This window comes from Nelumbo lutea, chromosome 2, assembly GCF_056320005.1.
Source record: "Nelumbo lutea isolate HS-2025 chromosome 2, American lotus-T2T, whole genome shotgun sequence".
NCBI lineage: Eukaryota > Viridiplantae > Streptophyta > Magnoliopsida > Proteales > Nelumbonaceae > Nelumbo > Nelumbo lutea.
In genome coordinates this window covers 65,675,461-65,695,137 of record NC_142685.1, presented here as the reverse complement: position 1 = coordinate 65,695,137, position 19,677 = coordinate 65,675,461, and the positions used below count along the sequence as shown (strand labels likewise).

The 19,677-nt window shown below is 40.5% G+C and overlaps 1 protein-coding gene and 1 pseudogene across 3 annotated transcripts; one reads left to right on the top strand and one right to left on the bottom strand.

Annotated features, from left to right (window-relative positions):
* Positions 1-2,183: 2,183 nt before the first annotated feature.
* LOC148871269 (WD repeat-containing protein LWD1 pseudogene) lies at positions 2,184-4,767 on the top strand (annotated as a pseudogene). 2 transcript variants are annotated; one of them, XR_016108224.1, is made up of 3 exons: positions 2,184-3,123; positions 3,244-3,356; positions 3,483-4,767. The product of XR_016108224.1 is annotated as a WD repeat-containing protein LWD1 pseudogene, transcript variant X2 (transcript). The 2 variants fall into 2 exon arrangements; XR_016108223.1 differs by having other exon boundaries at positions 2,184-3,356.
* An 8,360-nt stretch (positions 4,768-13,127) lies between these two features.
* On the bottom strand, positions 13,128-14,748 carry LOC148871268 (NAC domain-containing protein 90-like). The gene is made up of 3 exons (XM_088972626.1): positions 14,407-14,748; positions 13,857-14,149; positions 13,128-13,721 (listed from the first exon to the last, which is right to left on the bottom strand). Exons 1-3 carry the CDS (start codon positions 14,693-14,695, stop codon positions 13,347-13,349), a joined length of 957 nt encoding a protein of 318 aa, XP_088828752.1. The 5' UTR covers positions 14,696-14,748; the 3' UTR covers positions 13,128-13,346.
* Positions 14,749-19,677: the final 4,929 nt, after the last annotated feature.

The window sequence follows — 19,677 nt, the reverse complement described above, 5'->3', positions numbered from 1 at the left end:
GGAAAGCTTCCAAAAAGCCTCCCTCTAAATCTCTTTTACCTACCCTTCTTCCAAAAACTCCAACACTGAAATGGCCTCCTCCAGCAGTGCCGAACGTGGAACCAAAACAGCCACTACCGGAGAACAACTTCATGTTCCGGCGGTGTGCATTGGGCAGTTCACCATCCCCCTTTCAGTGGATGGGATCCCAAGTCTGAATGTGCCACAAGCGGTGGCACCTCTGAACACTCCCTCGCTGAACATTCCCCTTCCACCCCCCATCGAAACGAACTTCGCGGAACCAACTGCTGTCCCACTAGCAGCCCGCCAAAACCAGCTAGATGACCTCATGCAATGCATGCGGGCAATGCAGGCCCAAATGCAGCAATTCCAGCAGCACCAACTCCAGCAACACCAGGTGTTGCACCACCTCTCCCAACACAATTATCAACAACAGTTCCCTCAGCTACCCTTGAACCAACCACTGCTTCCACCCCGACACCCCATTTCAAAGCCGGTCAAGGCCTCCCCTCAAAGTGGACGACCTCACCAAGGAGAGGCTTCCCGACCACAGAACCCCCCTAATAGTCAGTCCTCATCCCCGGGCCGAAAGCAAAGAAAGATCACCCCCGCCTCAAAGCCCGCGGGTGGGTCAAGAACCTCGCCAACAAAGTCAACTCGACCCTCCAAGCTCGAGTTCCCATTCACGAAGAACCGTTTAAGCGCCTTAGTAAGGCAGTCGAGGGATACGGCTCGGTTTGTAGAACCTACATCAGTCCTACTTGAAGAGTTGTCTGAGCTATCAAAGCTAGACATCGAGGAAAGTAGGTGGATTCAGGAAGGTACTCACCGGAAGAAAGTTTTGAAGTCTCCGGAGACGGGAACAAGCCAAAAAACCTTGGAGGCTAAGTAACCAGCCTAGACGCGAGCTGAAAAAACTTGGACGCGAGCTGAAAAACTTGGACGCGATCTGAAAAGTTGGACGCGAGCTCAATAGGCAAACTGCAAAAGTGACAAATCGACTGGGGTCCCCCACTATTTATTGCTATAGTAACCAAGAGCCAACCGTGCAGATCAAAGACGATCCGATGACCTACATTCTCGCTGACCGCACGTCCCCTGAGGTCGAGACGTGATTGGCGCACGTCTTTCCGAAAAGAGCGAAACGTCAGCGCACGTCTTTTGAAACCGACATCGCGCCGGCGCACGTCTTTCTGAAACTGACCGCGCCGCACGTCTCCCAGCAACTGACAAAAACCGCCAGCGCACGTCCCTTCAGAATGGCAGTGGCGCGCTTTTTTCAAATTTAAATACCCGCTGTCACATCCTAGCGGCACAAATTTTTGAAATTTAAACGCGTGCTGTCACGACCGTCAACATTTATGAGCAGTAGAAACGTTTCCCGCCTTCTTGGAATCGAAGAACCCTGGCAAAAGCAACTCGTGCAGTCAAGATTCGAAGAACGGGACAAATCCACCTACCACCTCGCAAAACTCCCCGCACCAGGGCAAGACCCTTGGCGCGAGGAGTGGGGGGCAATTGCTGAAGGAAGATTTGGCCCGACCTCACAAGTTATGCGACACGTGGCAAAAGCAACAGCTCGGCACAAAAGCAAGCCTAAGGCGCAAGCACCAAGGGGAGAAACCAGCGGTACGAACTCCCTACTAGGGGCCCGAACTCACCTTTGCCCCAAACTAGAAAGTAATTTGAACTGGCCTGCCTTGTAACAGCTCGGGATACGCCTCATCGAACTGGCCTGCCTTGTAACAGCTCGGGATGCACCTCGTCGAACTGGCTTGCCTTGTAACAGTTTGGGATGCACCTCGCCGAACTGACCTGCCCTATACATACCTCTGAACTCAAGACTTCGCCTCGCTCACCACTCCACCACATCACCTTCAGGACACCAAAACCAAACAAACCGTACTATGCTTGACACTGAGGAAGTCTTTACCCAAGGGCGCCACACCTGACTGACTTGGGATCTGATGCCTGACGGCCGCACTCTAAACGGCCATCTGCCACCGCCTCCTGACACCGCCATCTCTAGTTGGAGAGACGGTTAGGCAGTGACGGTTCCTTCCCAACGGAAAGGACGATGGCCGCACTGACAGACGCAAGGGTAATCATACCCGACCTGACAAGGGCCTCGGAGCAAGTGCGCGAAGTGATTATAAAAGCCCCCTGCCCCCAATAAACAAGGTATGTGAAATTTGCGCTATCTGGTCTATACTTCGCCTTTGAGAGATTATTGACTTGAGCTTCGGAGCTATCCCACCGGATTCCCCCCGGAGTTCTCCCATCTTTCCCATTTCAGGCTCCCCAACGCTCCAGCCCAGAGGCGAGTTCGTTGACAGCTAAGACCGGCCGGATTGCGCTCCATCAGATATCATATGCCATTGGTCCATGGTGGCACCGGTGCCGGCGAAGAGCTTCCTCAACATCCTCTTTCGTTATTCTTCCCGCTAGGTTGATGGTTCTCCGCACCCTGTATGTGGAATTTATTTGTGACCGTGTTTTTGAAATAGAAGTATAGAATCTGGCGAATAGAGCCGACTCGGATTTTGTGACCGTGTTTTCTCTTGCCGCTCGAAGAGCCTCTTGAGACGCGATTTCACGACAGGCTTAACCGCGATTTCACAAAAGACTCTTCAAGCAAATGGCCATCTAATGGCTGGATCTTGAAAGGAGGCATGTTCTTTAACGAGACTAAAACCAGAGAAATTCTCTTCTGCCTTCAACTGCTGCTCTCCATTTTCAAGAGCGGTTAAAACAAGGCTCGTGAAAGACGTGACTGCGAAGAACGGAGATACGGACATTCAGGCGATGTATAGAAGGATCAATTGCCGGAGTTCTCATTTCTCCGGCGACGAACAGAGATTTTAAGCAAAGTGGAATTTCAGATAGCGTGGGTTTTGAAGGCTTAACGGCATCAAACGTTTCAAACAACTTCCCGGCATGCTTCAAACGTTTACACAATTGGAGGATGCGTGGACGGTGCCCTGACTGAAGCAGCCCGGACCGAAGCCGGACTCGCCAGCAACTGTTACTAATCTTGGAGACCGGTGGGTGTGATGAAGCCCGATCTTTTGTTAGGTGAAAAATACATCACGTGGGGTTTTATGCAATTCCAAGATTTACCAGGTAGGCAAGTTGGCCGATGTGTATGCCAAAAGATATGGTGACAATTTTTAGTTGACCCTTAATGTCGGAATCAATTCATAATATGGCCTATCATAACATGCCACGTCCGTAAAAACGTAGGACCCACGTATATGTACCTGACGTGACAAGCATTGGGAAAGAATAGTCAACTGAGACAGCTTTGTTAACCAGAGAAGACTATTAGCTAGAAATGTGGATACCTAATTACGAGGGTAAGAGTAATTATTGCAGCATTTTGCTGACTGCTGAGTGTTTGAATTAAGTCCTGTGTGTGTAATATTCTGTCCATTTTGATGGGTTCTTTGTCTTCCTTACATGTCTGGCCGGCCTGGCCGAAGGTTGAAGAGCGGTCTCTAGCATCAGGCCTCACCAGAGTTCACTGAACTCGATGGAGAAGAAACCTGGTGTATACACTTACGACGCGCAATGGCCGGTTTGTGCAGTAAGTTGGTCAGTTCGTCGCGATAAGAAACACCGCCTCGCCATTGGAAGCTTCCTGGAAGAATACAGTAACAAGGTGGAGCTGGTGCAGTTCAACCAAGACACGGCCGATTTCTCTAATGACAGTCGCCTTGTCTTCGACCACCCTTACTCGCCAACGAAGCTTATGTTCTTCCCCTCCGAGGATACACTGAACCCTGATATAATTGCAACGTCCGGCGACTATCTGCGGCTGTGGGAGATTCATGACGATCGGATTGAGCTCAGGGCCCTTCTCAATGGGAACAAGAGCAGCGAATTCAACTCGCCTGTCACCTCATTTGACTGGGCGGAGTTCGACCCACGTCGAGTAGCAGCCTGTAGCATCGACACCACCTGCACAATCTGGGACCTAGAGAAAGAGGCTGTCGAATCTCAGTTGGTGGCACATGATAAGGAGGTCTATGATGTTTCTTGGGGAGGGCCCGGAGTTTTTTCTTCAGTCTCTGGGGACGGCTCGGTCAGGGTGTTCGACATGAGAGACAAGGAGCATTCCACCATTATCTACGAGAATAGCAGCCCGGAGACTCCATTGTTGCGTGTGGAGTGGAACAAGGCTGACCCAAAGTTCATTGCGACGGTTGGGATGGACAGTAATAAGGTGGTGATCATGGATATTCGATTTCCGACCTACCCAATAGTGGAACTCAGGAGGCATAGGGGGAGTGTGAATGGAATCGCTTGGTCGCCGCACGTCGGACGGCAACTGTGCTCAGTAGGGGACGACTCAAGAGCCTTGATATGGGAACTGCCGCTGAATGGGGTTCGACCAGAGTCCGGTGATGATATAGAACCTGTTATGTGGTATGGAACAACAGCTGAGATCGTTCAGGTAAGGTGGTCATCGTTGGACTCAGATTGGATAGCAGTTGCTTTTTTGAATAAATTGCAGATCTTGAGGGTTTGAAGACTTGATTAATTTTCATTAGTTGATGCTATGTTAGTATTTATTATCAGGTATCATGAATTTAATAGAAACAGAGGCCCTCTTGCTCTTGCTTCTGCTTCACATGAAAGTACAGTTAGGTTCTGTTTGCTTGCAGTGCAAATTGGACCGAATACAAATTTTATATCCGGTTCAGTTTTGCATCTGTTTGTTTGTAGATGTAATATGCACTCTTACAAATTTTCTCTTTGTTTGTATCCGGATTGAGCCCCAGTCAAGCCTAATATATCCAACCTGGCCTGGCCAACATTGAAATTTGCATATATTTATAAATGTATATATGCAAATTTACAAACATATATGTATGTTTACATGCAAATATGTATCTGTATATGCATTTATAATGTGTATAATCAGCTTAGGCTCGGATTGGGATAATATCAAGCCCAAACTTTTGCACCCAGGCCCAGTCCAAGGATGACAAATCCAAGCCCATCCCATGTACGTAAAATTGCAAATTGGATCGGCCTATGCTTGGGTTGGGCCTGCTCAAATTGGACGTTAAATATAAAGTGGTGACCACAATCACCACATCATCTTGCTTCTTACCAGGATCCCAATCAAATAACTCTTGGCATATCTCCATTCTCTTTCATATAAAGTGGGGGCTACTTCATTTTACTTCCGATTTCGTTTCCCACAGAGAAATAAATCAAAAATTACATTCAACTTAATTGCACTCCATACATTTACAGTGGCACAAATGAAATTTCACTACATAACCGAGTTTTAAGATCCCAGTGCCTTTACGTCCAGACAACCACTCCAAAAATTTAGTTCATTTGGTGAAATATGTGCTTAAGGTTTAAAATATCGATACAAACTGATACATCGGTAGGGGTATACTGACCTGTATCAAAACTCACTCATCTTTTTTTTCCTTTGAAACTGGTTCAGAGGGATTGGTCTAAGGCTGGTCTATTCCCTGAACCAGGTCACACCCCGATACAACTCCTGTAGGGGCATATCATTAAGCCAACAATATGATATGCCCAATACGGAACATATCCTATCGAAATTTTGAACCTTTTTGTGCTATTTAGTGTTATCTGTTTCAATTGTGGGATCATAATGCTCATTGCCCACTAAATGTTAGGGCATCACAAGTACATAAGAAATGTTCAATTAGGGTGTTTGACAATGTAAATGATTAGTATCAGAAAGAAGTTGATGAATTTAGTCAATGGAAACAATTCAGGAAATGAGTAGTAGCAACCGATTCATCCCTAAAAGAGTTAGTTAAAAAATATAGCTGTTGTTGCAGGGGGTAGGGGTGCAACTTGGGTTTGGATTCCTTAGTTGAAGATTTTATACATGCTTAGCTCATTACCTCAACCCAGCCCACCCAGCCCATCCATGTATGATAGCATTTCATAATTCCGAAGGTTCAGTTTGGAAAGAATAAAGATAGAAATATGTTCACTACAAATACATATAAAATACAAAGGATTTGCACTCTAAATATTTGTATTTATACTCTTTTCAAACTGAGCCTGAAGGACTGAGGAGATGAGGCTACCAATTCAAGTATGATAGCTTTTCAACGATAAGCTAGTCAGCATGGCTGTCTAGGTGGACTTGGACCCAAGCCTAAAGGAGAGCTGTTGGCCACTAAGCAAAAATACCTAAATGAATAATTAACAAAGCTCGTAATGAGGTCCATGGCTTTGGAGTATTAGAGATAGGGGTCGTAAACTCGTAATCTTTATCCAACATGCACTCAACCCATTAGAATCCATCCAAACCCATCCTTTATTAGCGGGTTGGGAATGGGATGAATCATTCATTGGGTAGATTTAAATGGATTGGTTTTGGTTTAAGTTGGGTCATGGTACTTATTTGGTTAGTTTTTTATGAATAAAATTGAAGGCACACCCAAGGTTTAAAGTATAGATACGTATCAGCCCATATCAGCTGATACATATCGTATTGAGAGCTTCCCGATATGCCCCTACAGAGGTGTATTGGGGTTTTGACCGGTTCAGGGGGAGGATGGACCTTAAACCGGCCCCTTTGAATCAGATTTGAAAAAAAAACTATCGATATGCCAACAGGGGTGTATCTGGTGTATCAATATTTTGAACCTTGGGCACACCTCACTTTATGGAGATACGATAGTAGAGATGTGATCAAATGTTTTTAGAATTCTTTTTTATATTCTATACTTTTATGTGTTTTCATCTTTTTTAATTATTATTATTATTATTATTATTATTATTACTTAATTGTGACATCAAAGGTACTTAAGGAGAGGAAATTGAATGAACAGAAATGTAATAATTCAAATTGCATTTTGTGTCCTTACAATTAGAGGGACCAAATTCAAAAATATGGGTGCAACTTGGGTTGCTCCAATCTAACCCTGGATAAATCCATTTGCAATTTTGGGCTTTTTTATTTTTTGGATTGGGCTATGGCCTAGTCCAAAGTAACCTAGCCCAACTTGAACTTAGCCCAGCCTTGGTCCAACTTACAATTAGAGAGGGACCAAATTCAAAAATATGGGTGCAACTTGGGTTGCTCCAATCTAACATTGGATAGGCCCATTTGAAAATTTGGGCTTTCTTATTTATTGGATTGGGCCTAGGCCTAGTCCACAGTAACTTAGCCCAACTTGAAGTTAGCCCAGCCTTGGTCCAATCCAAGTTGATTGATCACCAGAGCCTGGCTTGGCCTGGCCTGGGACCCAATCTTAGTATTAAATTTTAGTGCAGGTTGGGCCTGAATTGGACAGATTGAACTTGACCTTGGGCTCAGTCCAGGCTCAGCCTTGGGCCCAATTCATAGGATTGGGCCTGGGTTGACCTTAAACCTGGTCTGGCCTGCCTGACTTGCACCTCTACTGAGATAGTCCTGGTTGTTGATGGTTTTGATTGGGTAACGGGCAAACCACCCGTTAGATTCGTTCAACTCATGACCATTTGGCTTTCCTTGAATCTGTGTCAGTTGTTAAAACATTGTTATATGGATTTTATTAAGAGTGCAAAAAAAAAAAAATCTCGGGGTGGCTTGAATTATCATTTTACACAGTTTCAGGCTCAAGTTGTGCAGTTGGGTCCAAGGTTTTTAAAACTGAACTGGACAACGAATCGGTTAGGGGTCCAGTCTCTAGGTTGAACCAAATAGATGGCTCGTTCTGATAAAAATAAAAAATTAAAAAATAAAAATTGATCAAAACCGTTGGACAGTTCGAACAGTTCAACCGCCTGAGTCAATGATTTGCTGACCAAATCAACGGTTTTTGGCAAAATAATGATTCTGGAGTAAAATAAAACCGATCACCTGACTGATTCCCGGTTTTCTGGTCCAGCCCAATTTTAAAAACCATGGTTGAATCCATTCAAATATTGACAAAAGCGGAAAAGCCTAATCCGAGCCACCCAAGTTGCACCCCTATTTTATGTGGTACTGATAGAACGAGTTCATCAGTTAGAAAGGGTCCTTTTCGTTCTTAAATAAAGGGCAAATGCCAGGAAGCTCTGCGTTCCAAAACAAAACCGTGTAGTAAACGTTACCAAGTCTAAGTCCTGATACAAATGCCGGTGCAAAAGCATCTATATCTTAGGTAGCAATAAAGAGGTCTGAGAAAGGCAAGTTTTGTCTTTGTATTGTCTAACTCTAACTTGTACGAGTGCAACGATCAATCAATTAGAACAATAAAACTAAAGCTTAACAGGGACTGGTTTGAGGCTACTTCCAGCTTTGCTGGGACAAAATAATGCACAGACCACGTTACCAATAATAAAGTGTTATCGCTCCATAACCATGGCGGTTGACCCGATTGACTCACTGGGTAAAAACTCTTTCCCTATCATATATTTTCCCTATCACATATTTTTCCTTTTAATTTAACTAAGCTAGATAATGACTAGTTGACCACCCCGTACTATTAGGCGCAACTACTTCTACTTGTCTTCTCCTGTCAATTTTGTGCGGGACCCGTTATTTAAGTGATAAATATGGGTTGAGTTTTTATTTGATTTAGAAGATTAAATTAGATTTTTATCCATTTTACTAAAGAAATCGGACCCACAACGATGACCCATGTGAGGTATTGAAAGTCTTTTACTCAATGTTTTAAAAAACGGCCTGGAATCCAATCGTTCTGGTCAGTGGTCACTGGTTTTCAGGTTGATGGTTTGATCGATTGGTCCGAATGGATGATTTGTTTTGAAAAAAAAATTAAAAAAAGGTCAAAAATTATTGAACGGATCAATAGTTCAACCATTTAAGTTAATGGGTCATTGATCGATTCAACGATTTTTTACCAGAGACCAGATTTGGGATAAAACAGAACTGATTGTCTAAATAGTTCCTAGGGTGAATGGTCCAATTGTTTGTGACAACGATGGTTTGAAAACTATGCTTTTACTTCGTTTATTACTTAGCTAGCGGGGCCCATGAAAACCTGATGTTTAATGTGCGAATAAAAGGGATTAAAAGTAACTTATTTCATTGAAAGAAATCATAAATTAATATAAGTAGAGGTACAATTAGGTAAGGATGGCAATTTTTCCATGAAATCAGGCCCCATACAAGGAAGGGTTGAAGGGACGATGTTTGCATATAATTCCCCAAACCTATTTTAAATTTGATGGTAAACTATTAAAATATCCCTATGTTTAATATTAATTTTTAAAATACCTTTAAATTTCCCCTAAATTCCTAAAATCCAATTTCAAAAATACTTCCAAATTCTCATAACCATATTTGTAAAATAACTCTAAAATTTAACATATTTTTACCTCACTTCCTTCGGACAAGAAAAATTTGGGAATTTGGGAGGGGGTGTCCTGCCCTGAACCTGCCCCCACCGATAGAATATCCTATTAATTATAATATTAATTATATACACATATTCAAAATATACAATTATATTTTGCATATAATATGCATATATTTTTATGTTAATTATTTATATCAAAAATTAAGATTTGAGGCCAAATAAAGGCATTTCTTTGGCAAAAATAGTGGGACAATGTGCCTTTACATCTTTGGAATTTATAGATTGCAAAGAGCTACCCAAAATAAAATAAAAAAGATGACCCTAGCTCAACCACCAAGTGCAAAGTTTTCACATTCAAAAGTTTTTGTATTTTTGTATAAATTGTATTTGTTGGCGAAGGACATTGGCTATTGGACATTGGCCATTAGGTAGTAAAAATTGAGATCGGCTTAGGGCAAGCCCATGCCCACACTGTTCCAACCACCATTTGTAACCTTGCATTTGGAATATCTTCCCATGAAATAAAATATATAAATATGAGATATTTTCAATGTAAGGCTGTAAAGGCTGCTCTAATGGGCTTTGCCTTGACGAAAGCTGAACTTATAAAAATCCATATTGACGGTTTTTGAGACCTAGGAGACTACTAGCATAGAGATTCTTTGAAGAATGAAAATTAGCAATGTGGGGTATGATTTTATGATTTTTTTTAATATATTTTACGACTTTCTTAGTGATGTAGCGCGATCTGGTCACTCCTAGCTGGCATGGACCTCATTCCTAACTGGTGACGGACAGCACCTGAGAAGGGGAAGAAGATGAAGGATTCCCAGGGAGCTCGCCCGACGGGAACACTTCGATGCTTAAGTTAGAACTCGATGGAAAGCTTAGAGAGTAGTAAAGGAAAATGAGCTAAGAGTGGAGATGCACGCTTTTCGATTACCTTTTTCCTTGGGAGTCGGAGCCCTTATATATTAATGCTCTGTCAAATCGGGTGTAACCGCCTCTAATTTTCTGCTATAGCCGTTATTTGCCAAGCTGATTCGATTGGTGTAGGTATCCATCACAGAGTACGGTTCTGTTAGTTGAGAGACGTTATGTAGAGCCGTTGTGCACGACGCAGCCTGACGTGAGACATGGGCGCAGTCCTCTAGACTGGCAGGTGCTGCATTGCTAGACAAGAGACGTGGGAGTAGTCTGACAAGCACAGTCTTGTCGAAGACTCTGGGTTACTCAATAGCAAGCTCCAATGTAGCGAGCTCCCTTGTAGCCAACTCCTCTGTAGCGAGCTCCCTTGTAGCGAATTCTTTTGTAGCGAGCTCCAATAGCGAGTTGCCTTGCAGCAAGCTGTTCTGTAACATGCTGTAGCAAGCTGTCTTGTGGTGAGTTGTTCTGCTAGGGTTTTAGCGAGCTCATTACACCGAGTTGTGGCCAAGCTGTCATGCTGAGCTGTCACTTATGTCGAATCATATCCACGTGTCCCTTAGTTAGGAGGTCGGGTCAAATCACCCTCCAATCACTTAGTATATTATCTTTATTGGATATATTATTATCAATTTGATGAAGTTGTTAGATAAATTGTACTTCGTCTTATTAATTTCATTTTTTATTTTTTTTTATTTTTAAATTTCATTTCTATTTGAAAGTTCCAAGATCTTTTATTCATTTGCACAACTGCCTTCTCAATTGACTAAACTGATTTCCTTTTATTTAGTTTTAAATAGGTGATAATTGCTTCCTTTAAATTATCTTTTATTTTTTTTCTCCATGCAACCAAATGCAAAAGCTTTTCTAGTTATACCCATTTCTACACATTTTTGTCCATTCTAGAATTTTTATTATTGGAAAGAATGCACAAGAGTAAAAATTGAACCGAACATGGCCTTAGTATCTACATCTTAGAAATGTTATCTGAAACCTATTATATATCCATATATGTGTGTATCATACATAAATTTATGGCCAAACAACACTTGTGCTAATGGCATGTATATCAAGTTGCATTTTGATATCCATGTAGTCTTAAACTTTAATATACACTTTTTTAAACAAAGTAGACCCTGATCCTATCACTAACTTTTTTAAATGGAGTTTCACTCAAAAGATATCTTTGGATCACATTACCTTTAGGCTTTAGCATATTTTATAGAGTTCAAATCAGCCTCTCGTAAGATTGACCCCTACAACGTTCCACAGCACATTTCCACCGTGTATTGAGAACATCTCCAGATGATAATTTCAAAAATAATAATGTATCATCGGGAAATGTTCCCAATACACGATGGGGATGTGCTATGGGACGTTGTGGGGGGCAATCTTGTGGGAGACTGATTTGAACTCTATTTTATAGAACAGATCTAGTCACATCCTATAAACAGAATTCCAATTGAGAAATGCGTATTTAAATTGGTGTGACGATTTATATATCCCATCGCTAAAGCTATGATTAATTTATAAACTATGATTATTTTCATTCTGAGTTACTATCTCTTAAAAGTAGAGTGGAGGATAAAAACAAAAATTTAGGAAAGTGAATTGTTGATCAGGAAAAAAAAAAGCACTTAGCTAGGAATGGGACCTGTTTTTATGAGAAATTAGAGGATAGAATAGAGGGAAGTTGGAGATAATTTGGATCATCTTATACTTTAGAAGCATAGGTAATTAATTGGGGCTCTAGTAAAGGAGAGAGGCATGATGACATGGCTTAATGTGAATGGATAATAACCTTTATAACTTGTCTTCATGAAAGGAGCCCAAAGGATAATGGAGAAAGGAAAAGCATGCTGACATGGATTGATTTGATTTACAGTATTATGAAGAGAAGTGCCTAACTCATAGCCTGGAGATTAATTGCCACTCAGTTCACCTAAGATATATGCCATATTATTCAAAAGACTAATTAGAAACAGATAATGGGTCTACATCTTCTACAACTAAGTCTTGTTCCAAATGGATGTCATATATCTATTGTTAAATTATTGGCGCTTACATTATTTCTTTGAATCCTATCAAATCTGATTGAATCTTCTGATCAGATCAGATCTGACATAAACAGTATCAAATTGGATTCAAATATATCCTAATTTGATTCCGGTCCAATCCATTTGCATTTCTAGGTTGTGTTTGATTTATCCCAAATTTATCACACGAGTCCAAATGAACTAAAAACAACATGGGCTAGGCAACCTATCATAAGCAATCACGCCATGATATCGGATATCATAATAGGCGTGGGTGTGTGACTTATACCTTATGTATAAACACTGGCTGTTGAGGATACGTAGCCCGTAGCCATTTTGTTTATAGGACAATTAGGTCATTGTCAATTCTCTTTAAATGTTCTAATCAGTGATAAAATATATGGGACCCATCTTTTATAGTGGGGCTCTGGAATTTATTACTGATGTGGAATTTTATTATTAGTTAATTCATCTCCTTCACGCCCTAATCCTTGGGCCCACATTATGCTACACGAGATGTGAGTTCCCGCGTGCCAAGTACCACCAAACCGCGTACTAAGTCGTGTTTTATAACTCCCTGCCTTGTAGAAACGGTCCATCCCCTACATATTTATTTATTTTTTTTTGGAGAGGAAGAGATGATGACGTGGCATCGTACATTGGCGCGATAGATTCTAATCAGATGGATGACAGAATGGTGTGGGACCCACTTTTTATTATTTTTTTTCTTGTGACCATGGTTACAAGGTTTCCCTACCTTTCCCTTCTTTTCTCTAATTTTATTATTGCAACCAAACACCCTAAAGTTAATATCCTTTTCACGTTTGTAAATTTGTCATAAAGAAATCATTCTCCACAGAAGAATTTACGCTTCTTGAAATTAGTTTCTACCCAGTAACAAAAATTTCTTGATTCAGAAACTGGTATTCATTCATCTCTACTTCTTCCATTTATTTTCTTTTATTTTTTATTTTTTTGAATTTTTGGTAGGTAAGCTGCTAGGGAACTTTTTACTGTCGTATTGAAACCTAGTTTTTGTTTGTTGGATTCTGTTTCTCGACTGAATTGGTGGGGTGAGCCTTGTTTTTCGTCATACCCAATTCAATTGCTCCCAATATTCCCAGAGTGAGTGGAAATCTTCAGTCATCTCCCAGTCGATGCTTTCTCCAAGCTGAGAGGGATGAGATTGGTCGCCTCCTGAGGATGAGCTCTCAGATGATGAACTGGGTTTGTCAACAATTGCAGGATTCTGCTGAGAGGGATGAGCTTGGTCGCCTGAGAATGAGCTCTCAGGTGAGCTGGGTTTGTCCACAGTTGCAGGGTTCTGTTGATCATCTGTTCTTCTCTCCACATCACCTCGTTGTATTGGCGCCAGACTTGTTGTGGCAGCCGGAGGGCGTCGGTCGAATGCTCTCAAGCGTCCAGACCTCACGTATACTCGACACAGACTAAATTCATGCCTTAGCTGCAAAAGACAGAAGTATATATATCTTCAGATATCAGTGGAAACGGAGAGAGAAAGAGAGACTGTAGCTAGTTCAACTTGAAAGCAAGCAATTTGCTGAGAGCCACTGTGTGCAGTGCAGTGATTACTTCTTACCAATGGAGATGCACTGCCAGATGAGGTAGCTTCTCCTTGAATGGCTCTGTACTCATTCATCTTCCATTTGGTCTTTTTTCCAGTAGGAGCTTTGCCATTGTAGAAAACCATGGTTTTCTTCACACCAATAATTCGATTACTTGATGAGTAAACGTACCCAGGAGAGCCTGTAGCCTTCCAGTATCCAGAATTCGTTGTTCTGTTTGGCCTCCCTCCACGGGCTTCTCTCTCTTGTCTAGGAGTGAAGAAAAACCATTGCTCTGGGTCTCCATGGCACAAAGCTCCTGAAATCTCTGAAACCCAAGAAAGAAAAAACAAAGCTTAGTTTTAATTTCTCCTGTCGTTTCCTGTAAGAAAATCCCAAGGGACAAAGACGAGCGACTGTGATGATGACGTGAAGCTCATCAAGAAGAATCAGGTTTAGGCAATTTCTACTTAAAAACTCTAAAATGCTGATCTTCAAAAAGACTGATAATTTAATTTCTAGCTAGTACCCGTCTAAGCAAAGAAACTAAAAGGAAGAGGAGCTAAAGGAGGCAAAGATTCTCACTTGGGAGCTGCCATGGATCAAGCTCGTAGATGTCCACCACAGGAATAACACGTTCTATATCCTGTCTACTCCCCTCGAGCTTGTTATTCAGATAGAACAAAATCAGCTCTTCCTCCGTTGGGTAGAAGCGATAACCTGGTGGGAGATCCTCCATCCCAGTTGTCCCTCTTTCTCCTCTGTACAAAATATAGTATATAGAAGCCAGAAATCGTACGTTCTCTCTCTCTCTCTCTCTCTCTCTCTGCAACTGTCTCGTTGGCTTTGGTTTAATCTCTGCTTTGATTTGCATGTAATTTAAAGAGGAGAAACGAAGAAGAAAAGAAGATGAAGCTCGAGAGGCATAAAGAATTGCCGAGTGGAAATAAGAAAATGTTGTGGGGCTCCTCATCAGTCATCACTGCGTGGAAACTTCCACGCGTTTGTTTGGAAACATTGTATTAGCTGTATGCTTTGCTCGTTCAATATCATTATCCGATTTAAAACCCTTTTGAACCAGTCAATCTCCATCCCTATATTGTGATCCAGGAATTTTTTTCCTGCATCTTCAGGCACGAACATCGATTGTGGATACATCTGCCCCACAAAGCAAATCCAAGACTATTTCAGGGAAGTATGAACCGTCTGATTGAGATCTTACATGGAGGAATTCACACAGACAAGTAAAATTAATAAGGACCTTTTGGATTGAGGATTGAGGCCAGCCTAAACCATGTTTATTTGACGTAGGGGGTTATAAAGATTGAATTAGGCCTGAAAAGAGAAGTGATGTTACAAGCGTAACGGATTGATGGTTCACTTTGGGTTTGTGGTGTTTATTGGGCACATGTGTCACTGATGATCAGAAACTCAGGACTCAGGTTAATTTACCAAAAAGGAGGTTTTGAAGATGGATTCACGGTAATAATAAATGTTTTAAACCAACCCCAGATGCTTACTACCCTCCCTCCGAGACCGGATCTCTCCTCACGGAGGGCGCCTCACACGCATATCCTACCATACATTGGGAACATCTAAATTATTATTCATGGGAGATGTTCTCAATGCATGGTGGATGTGCTTGTGAGGCTTCCCAGTGTGAGGAACAGATCCCATCTCCCTCTATACTTGGGGAGATGTTATCAATTCACGGGGTGTAGTGTATTGTGGGTAAGCATGAATAGAGTTCTTGTGGACAGAAGGTTTAGAGTCCTTGCTAGGTTGTTGCATGAAGTAGCGGTGACAACGAAAACGGTAGGATCATTCGGATTTATCTTTTCTATAATTAATATTTTCTTGGCTTTGGTAATATGATTAAAGTTAAATCCAAATGACTCTATATGTTCCTTTATTTGATATTAGGATTGTCAATGGTTCGGGTTGGAGCCAATGCACCCGAACTAATTGAATCGATTTTAGTTCTAAGAACCAATGTTTAAAAAAAAACGACTCAGAAACGGAATCATTTTGGTCATCGGTTTTCAAGTCAACTGTCCAACCTTCTAGTTCGAACAGACAGCCCGTTATGATAGCAAAGTTAAAATAAAAAAAGTCAAAAACTGTTGAATGGGTTGACGAATAGACAATTCAACCGCCAGACTCAATAGTTGACTTTTTCAACGATTTTTCCAGATTCTAAGATTTGGGTAAAACGGAACCGGTTGCCTGAACAGTTATCAGGCCGAATGATATGACTATTTGGGTCAACGACGATTCAAAAATGTTGCTAAGAACTGAAAGTAATGAATCGGTTTTAGTCCTTGATATATTGTCTCGATTTTTATTAATATGGAATCAATTCCACCAAGTCTAAAACTAATTCAAACATGACCTGATTTAGTTATTAATATTAAATAAATTAAAAATATATAATATTTTTAGTAGGTTTATTATATTTGAATTCACTAAATCCACCAAATCAAAGTATATCGCTGTAATACGTACGATTTACGGGATACACTTCTGTTCGTAGCGCACCCCGTATTGTCATAAGTTGATACCAATACGATACACCATGTATTAGAATTAACATTAGTGTTTTAAAAGCACAAGGCACAAAAAAGGTGCAAAAGCCAATTTGCACCCAATGCAGGTGAGGCGCATGCCTATTTGAAGCAAGGCACAAAAATACAAATATTGCTAAAAAACAAAAAACAATGTCAAAAAATTCAAAAAATGCCAAAAAATTAAAAAGAAATGGAAAACATCAAAAGTATTAAACATATTAATAAGAAATACAAACTTAAAATTTAAAATTAATGGTTTAAGAAACTTATTATCTAAAATTAAAATACATATACATAACATTTAAAGAATATTCAAATGAAAATTTTAAAATAAAATTAAACATATAAAACATTTTCAAGCATGTAAAACCCATAATCTTTTTTCCACAATTGCATTAGTTCAAGTAGTTAATGTCATGTAAAACATATTACATTCCTGATTCTACGAGTCGACTTTGTGCTACACCCCTAGAGGCAAGTCCAAACAAATCCATGCTAGGGTCTTAAATTCTTAATTCTCATACAAAAAAATAATGATTTTATAAGTCCAAACAAGTCCATGCGAGCGAATAACCTGATGTAGATCTTTTATCATCAACAAACCCTACCCAATCTGCATTTTTTTAAGCCTAAATCTTTAGCTAAAATCGATAGAAGATGGGCAAAAAGTATTTGGAAATCAAGGGGAATAAGTAGGGTCTTTGTACCTTCTTGGGGGGCTCCAGAGGTATCGTTACACTCTCTCTCGAGAGGATATTGTGCAGGTAGTGGAGTTAATAGGAAACTTCTTGGTGTAGTGGAGGATGGATTCACATGAGCACTATATGGACCAAGAGGGATTTGGGAAGGTACTTGGTGCTAAAGGGGGGGAGGGATTTCAATGTAATTCACTTTGCTAATGAATCAAATAATCCTTAACAAACCATTACAACAAGCATAAAGAAGTTCAATGATTTTATAAATAATTGCGAGTTAAAAGATGGGAAAACAATTGGGAGAATTGTCACTACACGTAATCCAAATTTCATGAATCACCAACTTGCTCAAAGTTGGATAGGTACCTCTTTAATGATGAAGGATGGGAAAACAATTGGGAGAATTTGATTTCTAGAGATTTACCCAAAGTTACCTATGATCATTATCCCATTGAGTTAAGACAGGAGCCTTTCAGGTGAAGACCCCAACCCCTTAGGTTTGAAACATATGGCTGATACACCCGAACTTTGTGAAGAAGATTGAGGAATGGTGCAGGGTAGAAATAAGGGGAGTGAAATGGAAACGGATAAGATTTCACAGAAAAAAAAAAAAAAGAAAAGTTGGATCAATTTAGGAGAATAGAAGAAATGAAATCTTCCTTGATGTCCCAAATAAAGGATTTGGATGCATAGGAATCCCAAAGAACCATGAACTCTTAAGAAAGAGAGTGGCAGTGGAAATTGAAAAGGGATCTAAAAGAGGTCCTTTTACAAGAGGAAATTTCTTGGAGGCAAAAATCTAGATGTAAATAGATCAAAGAAGGTGTTGAAAACACTAAATTCTTCAACAAACTACCAATGGAAAGAGAAGGAAAAATCTAGTAACTAAATTTGAAGTGAATGGGCTAGTTTATGATTCCCCAGAGGAGATAGCCAATGGTTTTGTTGATCACTTCAAATCAATTTTAAGGAGACCCCTAGGCACTAGAGCAGAATTGGAAGGTGGGGCCTAGCAGAGGCTAACTGAAGAAAGCAAAGGCTAGTTGGAAAGGAATTTCGAAGAGGAGATTAGGCAAACTATTTTCTCAATGAATAGATCCAAAGCATCAAGGCCGAATGGGTTTACTATGGCTTCCTTTTAAGATTGTTGGAATGTAATCAAAGAAAACTTGTTTGAAATTTTTAGAGAATTCTAGGATAACTCAATGATTAGTCGTGGAGTCAATGCTACCATTGTAACTTTGATTCCAAAGAAGAAAAGAGGCTAAGCAACCTAAGGATTTCACACCTATGAGCTTGGTGACTAGTGTGTACAAGATTTTGGCTAAGGTCATATTTCTGAGGATTAAAAAGGTGCTCCCATCCCTCATTAGTCAAACTCAATGTGCTTTTGTTCAAGAGAAACAAATAATTGATCAAATTCTAATATTAAACGAATGTGTGGAGGAAACGAGGAGATTGGGTGATCAAAGTTTCACTTGCGAACTGAATCTTGGAAAGGCCATGATCTAGTGGATTGAAATTTTCTGTTAGAGGTGCTAAGGATATGTGAGTTTGGGGACAAATGGCAAATGGATAAATAGTTGCATTACTTCTTGCCATTACTCTATCTTAGTCAACAGGGTAGTTAATGACAAGGCAAGGTAACCCTCTATCTCTTTTCTTTTTCACACTAGTAGTTAATGCTTTTAGCAGGCTCACATATCAGAAGTAGACAGGGTGGGGTCATTAAGAGGGTGGAGAATAGGCAGAGACAGAGTTCCAGTTACTCATCTCCAGTTTGCAGATGACATTATAATATTCTGTGAGGGGTGTGACGTAAGGGAGGTGAGAAATCTGAAGAGCTTAATAATTCTATTTGAAAAGGCTTCAAACCAGAAAAATCAACCTTGAGAAGGTATATAAGAGTTTCTATCCTACTTAAAAAGGCACCTTGGTAGAAGTCTTCTCTTAACTAAACATGGCAATAAAAAAGTGAAAGGTTATACTAATGCTAACCAAGCTGGTTCTATTGATGATAAAGGTCCACTGTTAGTTACTACACTTTTGTAGGAGGAAATTTGGTCTCTTGGAGGAATAGAAAGCAATATTGAGCTAGGTGTGTGGGATTCAAATCTTATGTCATTGTACTGTGACAACAAAGCAGCAATCAGTATTACTCACAATCCGGTTCTTCATGAGAGAACTAAGCATATTGAGATTGACAAATACTTCAACATTGAAAGAGTGGAAAGGGACAAAATTTGTATATCATTTGTAAAATCAAGGGAGCAAGTGGCTGATGTGTTTACAAAAGTTTTGATTTCCCTACACCATGAAGAGCTACGTGGCAAGTTGTGTACGTATGATATCTACAACCCAACTTGAGGGTAAATGTATTAAGGGACACATTATTCTATGTTATTGCCATAGGGGGTCTTTAGTTTTTCTATTCTTAGGGACCACTTTGTAATATTAGAAGGGATGATCAAGGTTCCATTCTTGGGGATCATTTTCTTAGGGACCACCCTAAAATAATTTAAATCTTGACCATCCCTTCTAAGGTCATTTAATCAGATAAACTATTTGCTAAGCTTTAACCCAAGAGAAAGTGA

Bases quoted from the DNA above. Each gene is read 5' to 3' on its own strand.
- LOC148871268 (XM_088972626.1), bottom strand. From the start codon at position 14,695: ATGCAAATCAAAGCAGAGATTAAACCAAAGCCAACGAGACAGTTGCAG. The intron at 14,150-14,406 runs GTGAGAATCTTT...CTTGGGTTTCAG, and splicing joins TGATCCATGGCAGCTCCCAA to AGATTTCAGGAGCTTTGTGC. The intron at 13,722-13,856 runs GTAAGAAGTAAT...TGTCTTTTGCAG, and splicing joins CTGGCAGTGCATCTCCATTG to CTAAGGCATGAATTTAGTCT.